This window comes from Battus philenor, unplaced genomic scaffold (assembly GCF_028537555.1).
Source record: "Battus philenor isolate CCGP_79_NKW_IND1 unplaced genomic scaffold, ilBatPhil1.0.hap1 SCAF_18, whole genome shotgun sequence".
Lineage (NCBI taxonomy): Eukaryota > Metazoa > Arthropoda > Insecta > Lepidoptera > Papilionidae > Battus > Battus philenor.
The window spans coordinates 6,008,261-6,016,764 of NW_027181680.1; the positions used below are offsets into that span (position 1 = coordinate 6,008,261).

An 8,504-nucleotide genomic window follows, 5' to 3' on the forward strand; every position below is an offset into this window, starting at 1 on the left:
TTCACGTTAAATTGTTGCGGAAATCGCGCCGCACGTAAACGTTACGCAGTCGGGAACAACACGAGGCGTGTCGCGTTACAACATCGGTACAGTTCCTTTGGTAGAAATAGTTCTACTCTGGTGTCACCGCCATTCTATTTACCTGTACTATAATTAACCCTTTTGAGATCATATCAACGTAATACCTCTTCAATTACCTTTACCCTTTCTATTGTGTTTTAACTTGCTGTTAATTAATATAGAACAATAAATAGTAGAGTAAAAGAACAAAAGATTTCTTCCAAACAATTTCTTTATTTTGTTTAAGATAAGTTTCAAAATTGCTGTTATATAATTATGTAATGAAACAACAACATAAAATTAACGCAAAAGGCGACAATCGTTCTATGTCTCAGAGAACATCATGGTCGTGGTTTATCTAGGAGATCGAATCAGGGATGAGGCGGTCCGAATACATTAAAGTTTCGACAAAGCCTAGCACACTGGCAAGTTTAAGTGGCAGTAGGTTCTGGAGAGGAGATGACAGATCAACAAGTGCAGCGAAGGATGTCGATCGACAGTGGACCGAGGACCTTGTGAAAATTGATGGAAGATGCTGGATCCAGGCTGCTTTCAACCAGTATAGGAAACCAAAAAAGGAGGCCTATGTCCAGGAATGGACGTTCTATACCTTTTTTAAATTTACTTGGAATTACAAACATTAAAACAATAATTCCTTTTTTAACTCTTGATAAAGTAAATAGCAAAAATATTTTAGCAAATACTCCTACGGTCACGGGTTATTTTTAGCCCTAATTCGTTTACGAAAAACAATACCTTAGCTGTCTGTTTAAGATTTTACAAAGGTAAAAAAATAAATCCATTTATTTTTTTATCTCTTCAAAGATAATCATAACAAGAGGGGAAAGCGACCCGCTGTAATATTTGAAATATGTATCCGGTTTCAGAAATTGCAAATTCGTACTAACGATTAACTGGGAATGAGAATTGCGAAGGTTTTGATGTCGATTAGTGGAATGGATTAATACCAAGCGTTCCTTTTTCTTTTGACCCTTTTATATATATAACATATATTTTCCTGCTTTCAAAACAATTTTCTACTAAATCAACGATATTTAATAATCTCTTTATAGCGCAATAACAATATGACTTGTTACTTAAATTTCTGTTAATTAAGTTATTAAAGTAATCACGTTTAAGTTACAATGAGGCTATTTATATATAATATTTAGAAACCTTCATATAAAAATAAATAATGCTCGCCTAATGTAGTGTTGTGCGTAAAACTATTTTCTTCATATTTTTAATGGGGAACAGGTGTTCTTTGTAAAAATCATCAACATTTCATTCGTAAAACGTCTACCGTTGGACATAGATCTCCCCTTAAAGATTTCATATAGTATTGGTTGAAAGCAACCTGCATTCAGCCTTCCGATGATCGAAACAAAATGTTAAGAAGGTTCTAATGGACAGAAAAAAAAATTTTGACGAAAAATATTAAGAAATAGGATTTCATTGAAAACAGAGTAAATTACAACTGTCTCTCACTGTCAAACATTTGCGGCCCATCTAACCCAAAAAACTTGTGTTCCTAAAGCATTACAATGAAAGTATAATCACATTATTACTTAAGTTATGTCATGTGCGAAATAAAAACTTATTTTTGTAAGTTATCGTTGCAATTAAATAATGCAATTAACATTAAATAAATAAAAGTAATGATCACTTAATTTCGAGTACGTTTTATGTATTCTTCTTCGTATTCCTTATTTATTTTTTCTATTAAACTGCGACAAGCTAATAACTGGACACGAAATCACCCAGAGCAGATAATTCCTAATAAAAATTATCACGTCATTTATATCAATTGTATTTGTAAATTAAAATATAGTCGCTGTTATTGTTTCGTATTTTATATGTCAATATAACTGAAGCACTTTAGCAACTTCGCTATGATTGACATTAAATTGTCGTTAGCACAGTTCCAGAACGACGGCTGTCACGCCGGTATCGGCGGGGGTCGTTCACAGGGACCAGCAAAAAATTCCTTTGTGACACTACGCGCTCGCGAGTCTATTGTTCCGTAAAATACGTGGAAATAGTCTTTCTATTTTCATTCTTTTGATATCGCTACCGTAAAACCTTTCAAACGATCGCTCACATATATTTTAATTTTGTCTTTAATACAGCTGCAAATTGTAAAAAAACCTTCGTTTTCGAGTTTCGTAAACAAAGTATTCTTTTGTTTTTTCATTGTATGTCTAGTCCAAATAAAATGTAGAAGAGACGTTTTTTGAATTTTTCGATTTAATAGTATTCATGTTTATACTCATCCCTTATTATTTTGACTTAGAATACGAATAATTATAATGTGCATTATTGTTAAACTTCTATCATATAAGGCACTAAAATTCCACAACGGTCAATGTCGTCTATTATATGTAATAGTGGTAATTCTATTTACCAATTAAATCATTATTAATTTATTTCTCCAATCATTTCCATCACACATACACTTAGGTACTTTTGAAAAACATTATCATCATCATAATTATCTTAATTTAAGACAGGATGTGCACAGCTGGACTTAGGCCACTATTGTGTAAGGCAAATTGAACACGGCCATCGTCTGGTGTGTGGATTATAACACAACAAAGTCGACTGCCCAGTAATTTCAGACTGGATGTCTTACGCTGGGCTTGCTGATCCGTGGTCACAACTCTAGAACCTTAAGGACAGAGCGGTCTCTCATTCTGCGTGCTATGGGGTCTGCCCACTGTCACGTCAACTTGTCAATCCGCTGCGCTATGTCGATCACTTTCGATCGTCTACAGACCTCCCCATTCTCGATTTGATCTCGAAGAGCAATCCCCAACATGGCTCAATGTGCAACTGGGAGCTAGTAATTTTCCATGTCCAGCCGAATGAAATAAAAGTATATAAATACATGAATTAACTAAATCAGAGGTACATTAAAAACGTATTTTACTGTGTAGCTATAAACTGCTTTACATAGTAAGAATGACGAGAATTACAGGCAGTAAAAAGATTTATATCCTAAATGGGAACTAATCCAATTATATTGTGTTGTAACACAACAAAATCTACGTGAAACCGCAATACCATGACAACAATAAAAAACAACATTTAATAAAGAAAAAGTAATCTTGGTTGAACAAAAGTCAAATTGCTACTCTCATACTAGAAAAAAAGTGCACGATCATTTCACATTATTACATATTACGAATTAGTATTTTTGTTTGTAACCGATTTCATCTCGTGATATTTGCTGGTGCCTCTGGGCCTACGTAAATGATTTGTCATAGCCAAGTTTACATAATAACAATTTTTATTACTTGTATATATAATAATCTATTCTTCTCTATATCTATTATTTACCAATAATACAGAAAATTTAAAGACTTGACAAAAAAAATCATAAAAAATCTAGATATTGCATACATATTTTAAACTAAATGTTGAAAAATTTAACAAATAATATTGAAAATATAGACATAGCTCGCCCATTTGTGACCTATGCATGTGAAGTCTAGGCGATGACACCGAAAGACGAAATAAAACTACGAGTAGCAATGTTCGAGAGGAAAATATTGTAAATAATTTTTGGTCCGACACGACAAGATAACGGCGTGTACCGTGTAATAATAAATCACGAACTGCAAGATTTGATTCACAACGAAACGATTATCAGATTCTGCAAGTCTCAAAGGCTCAGAAGGGCAGACCACTTTTCCAAGTGAATGACTATCACTAAAACTGTTAATACCATTTCCAAGTGGACCCCGTAATAAAAAAGACCCTGGAAGAGGTAGCTTCAATGTTTAGAGGAAGATCTCTAGAGTGTCGGAATGAAAACATCTTCACAAAAACAAGGAAAAAATACATTCATATTGGCCATTTAATATGTAGTTGTTTTAGCTTTTTCGAGCTGTTTCTTTGTTCTGTAAAGAAAGAATTTCCAGGGTCCTAAGACGGTGTATTAGATGCTAGTCTGTCATGGAGCTTAATTTTAATATTATAATTAGGATTGAGAATCAATGACAATAATTTCTCAACAGGGTTATAAATTATAAACGTATTTCCTCTCAAAGTTGAATATTACCGGTTCACCCTATAGGCGCCCTCAGTAAGCCATTGGCCGCCTCTAAAGATATATTATATATTTATATAAACAACAATGTATGTATAGGTATCGCTCAATCGCCACTCTTGACAGGTAGGTTGGCGATGACAGTGTGTTATTATGGTACACAAAGGACGCTGCTGCCCATCCTCTGGAAACTTGTTTGTGCGCAGTAAGTGCACAAACTGTGAATTAAATAATAAGATTGTATACAAAGAATCGAATCAGCGACTTGCGATGGCAATTCTCAGTCCTCCACCACAGGGCCACCACTGCTCATGTGAAGTGTAATTTATATTACTAATAGCTAAACTAAGACAGGTGATTATAAGACGTTCCGTACGATTACGAAGTTCCGTAATCACTACCTCATATATAATAACAACATAACATGAATCAAATTCAATTTCGCTAACGGTTGGTAATTTTAAATAGATCATTAGAGAACGGGGGAGAAAATAAAAAAGAATTCTTTTCAATAACAACAAAGACGAGTAACATTGTTAGCAACAGATCATTACACAGACACGCCTCCGTCGAACGGAAGCTCGCATGTTGTAAATAAATAACGTTTCGTTTCACATATTCGAATACTTCAAATTTGCAACGTAATTATGTAAATATATGGAACCGGATATCAACTATTGATATCTACATTGTTTTTTACTTACTTTACCCACTGGACAATGTAAAAAATGTATACCAGGTAAAAATAAACTGTTGTTTTTAATTATACGTAATTTCCGTCGTGTTTACATGGGTAGATATTTTTTAATATTTTGAATAAACACGACGACAGCAATACATAATATAAACTTACATTATTTTCATATAACTAAGTACAAAATTAAATATGTTTGCCTGTTGTGTGCGTACACAACCCTGGCCATAATTATGTTTATATGACGCTAATAATTGAATAGAAAAACAGGAAACTATATTAAACGACTCTCTAAGTCATAAAAAGACACGGGTAATCTATTGTTTTTAATTAATTAAAGGCAAGATTTCATACTTTCTTTATAGTGATATTATAGTAAAAAAAGAAAATTAAATAGAATAAAAATACGAAATTTGATGGCTTTTTCTAGATATTAAAAAAATATTACTGATCCTTAAAAGGTAATTTTATTGATCGCTTGTTTAAATTATCTTTTAACTCGGCTGATATTACAATTACTATGGGGTTTAGTAATTAATTAATCGCAACTTTGTAAAATAAATTCTAAACCTTCTCCTTTTATGCAAAACGTTAAAATAATTTAAATAGAATGAGAATTTCTCTGCAATTTAAAATTAACCAGAGACGATCCGATGGAATTTCTGAGCACCGTTGAGGTAATTTATTGAAACCGCAAGAAGAGAGAACGGAAACACGCAGACTATCCCGATACTAGAACTATTTAATATATGTTCAAATAATAAGACATAAATATTTCTCATATAGAATATAATAATATTTTAATACGATAAAATATTTCAATTTGAAATTACTTTTATTTGTAAACAAATACAACAATTACACCAATTTCGATGTTAATGTTTAGATATTTTTTTAAAAATTATTAAAGAAAAGATTTTTTAAACTTACCGAAAAGTAGAACAATCTTCATCTTGATCAATAAGCGCTAACACTGGCACGTATATACGAAAAAAATAAGATTCGATTTTTGAAAATTGATGCAGTAGCGGCTGCGTTCGTTGCGCGTAGCCGCTGAGCCGCGTATGTTAGCACGATGCGCGTGCACAGAACCCGAGTTGCCGTCACTAGTCGGAGAACATTCACTTTCTACGTGGTGGGGTTGCAAGGAACTTCGGGAAGAAAGGGGCTTGTTGCTTCTGCCGGAGTCCATAATTATTTATTAAAAAATTGTTGTCAATGAAAACATTTCTTTAAGGTTCAAAAAATTTCTGATGCAATCGCAACGTATTTGTCGACACAACTGCGTAACATGATATTATTTTTAGTTTTAGTCGCCTGTTCGAATTATAACGTCGACCGTACATCATTACCGAATAGGCAGTTCAACAGTAGACTTTCGATAATTACAGAGGTTCCAATATACCTCTGTAATGATCGAAAGTCATTTCGAAGTCTGAAATCTAAAGACACAAAGCAGATATTTTTGGAAATGAACAAATCATTTTTATGTCAAAATAAGACAATCACACGATGATTGTAAACAGGTTTGAAAGCTTTAGATGGGAAAATGAAGAGCTCATTTGTCAGTAAAAAGCTTACAAACTTTTTCTCCTATCTCCAATCACCCTGTATAAAGTGATCATTGTGAAATATCTTACATTAAATGTTGGTTTTAATTGGAATGCGATACTCAAATAACTTCAGACATTACAGTCTATATGGCAGTTGGTTAACAATAATTAATTGTTATATGTAGTAAATGCTTTATTCGCCATATTATCATTACATTTCAACCTGTATACATTGGAAAATGTAATCACAATGATTTATTTTGAATTGGGATTGAAATCGTGTATGTAGAGTTTTATGTCCTCCAGGACCCGACCCATGTCGTAGACCTTTGAATATTTTGGGCAAACCACTATCCCTTATCACAAATCTCTTCAAGAAACCTCTGTAATGCTTATAACTTGATAAAAGCACGACTATGCGTATAATACATGTGGATTATTAAATCTCTTCGTTTCGTTCACAACCCGGGTTTTCATAACAAAAGAAATTAGATTAAATTACTAGGCAACATCTTTCCTGTCGTTAAAGTTGGTTATACAATTTACTACTACTCTATTTTCTACAATATTACTTATAATTCATTTTAATCTAATTTACACTCTAATATATAGTGAAATATAATACAAAAGAAAAATATTATTGTTAACATATATATCAAATGATGCACCTTTTACATTTTTAATGGAATACTGATTTAACTGTAGAAACATATTTGTTAAAGATACTAGATCGTTTTTTATAAGGACTAATCCTTCATACTAAAACATGTTATTCAAAATGTTTGTCTAATACAAGTAATGTATGATTATTTTTCTTCTTCAGCCGATAGACGCTCATTGCAAGGAGTAGGTCTCGCCTGAAGTTTGTCACGATGACCAGTACTGAGCTGCCCGCATCCATCGGCTTTCTGCAACCTTAACAGACATAGTTAAACAGGAAGCAGGAAGCTCGATCAACCGAGTAGAAGGCTTACGGACGCCGCGTCTAGGCCCACGGTCGCCACTTGAAAACCTTTCGGCCCCAACGGCACAAATGATATGCCACTTCAAATATGCAACTCTACGAACGTCAGTAACTTTGGTTTTTCTACAAATATCATCATTTTTGATTCGATTTCGCAGCAAAACTAGGAGCATAAACTTCTTCATTGCTTCTCGTGCCTTCTTATAAGGCTCATCGTAAGCAACTACTTATCAGATCCATATGTCATCTCTTGCAACATATATTGGTCGAAGACCGTCTTCAGACATTGCATCATTATGGGCGCGAAGATGTTTCGTAGTTTCCCGAACGCCACCAATGTATGATTACTACTACTATAATATTACTACGGTAGACGACAGATGGCGTTAACAAAAGCCGGTCGCTGTAACTCAATTCTGGCCTATTAGTTTTCCATTAGGTATGCGTGTTGTACTTTAGCAAACACTCAGGGATAATTATATAACATTACTCCTGCTTACAAAAGGCTTACCAATAGATACATATGTTAATATATATGTTGTTTACTAGCATTATTATTTTTATTCTGTTTCCTACTTACGTTTCGTTTCGTGTTTCTTTTTTTATATTAGCAAATACTCCTCATACAGTTATTACTTCAATGATATAATGTCCTTTTTACAAAATTTTTATATTTTAAATAATACTATGTGTATTGCTACGCATGTGACATTTAAATAAGTCAGTTACTAACACACAGTACATGTGTCGGGAATTACAGCCAATTTTTTAATTGAAGCTATCTTTTAGCTCTGGACTGATGCACTCGTGGGATTTTCAGTTTCCGCCAATGCGAGGCGGGGCCAAGAGAAAGTCTAGTCTAATACCTTTTTTGAATAAGCGAAGCTCGAAGGCTCTCGGGGAGTCACGGCTCGAGCTGTTACATACTACTGTTTTACCGGATTCGGGAGATCGCTGAGATCTTGGACCGCTTCAGCAGGTGCTTCATTGAATGACTAGACTTAAGGCCCTTCCCCCCCAAGAGGACCTCGACTTGTGCAGTCACTCGCCGATAACACCACTTTAGCATTCCAGCACAAAAGCATGGGAGAGGGCCAAACCTCTACTTGGTATCTTTAGTTTGATAGTTAAAATTCATTTAAAATGTGTACATACGTGCATAATAGATAAAGAGAATAAAAC

At 33.9% G+C, this 8,504-nt stretch overlaps 1 protein-coding gene across 1 annotated transcript in view; it reads right to left on the reverse strand.

Moving 5' to 3' along the window:
• LOC137920364 (uncharacterized) overlaps positions 1 to 5,824 on the reverse strand; it is a 54,661-nt gene extending 48,837 nt beyond the window's left edge. The window contains exon 1 of the mRNA XM_068763670.1: positions 5,736 to 5,824. Coding sequence (XP_068619771.1) covers positions 5,736 to 5,757 — 22 coding nt within the window. The 5' untranslated portion in view covers positions 5,758 to 5,824. The remainder of the gene's footprint in view (positions 1 to 5,735) is intronic.
• Positions 5,825 to 8,504: the final 2,680 nt, after the last annotated feature.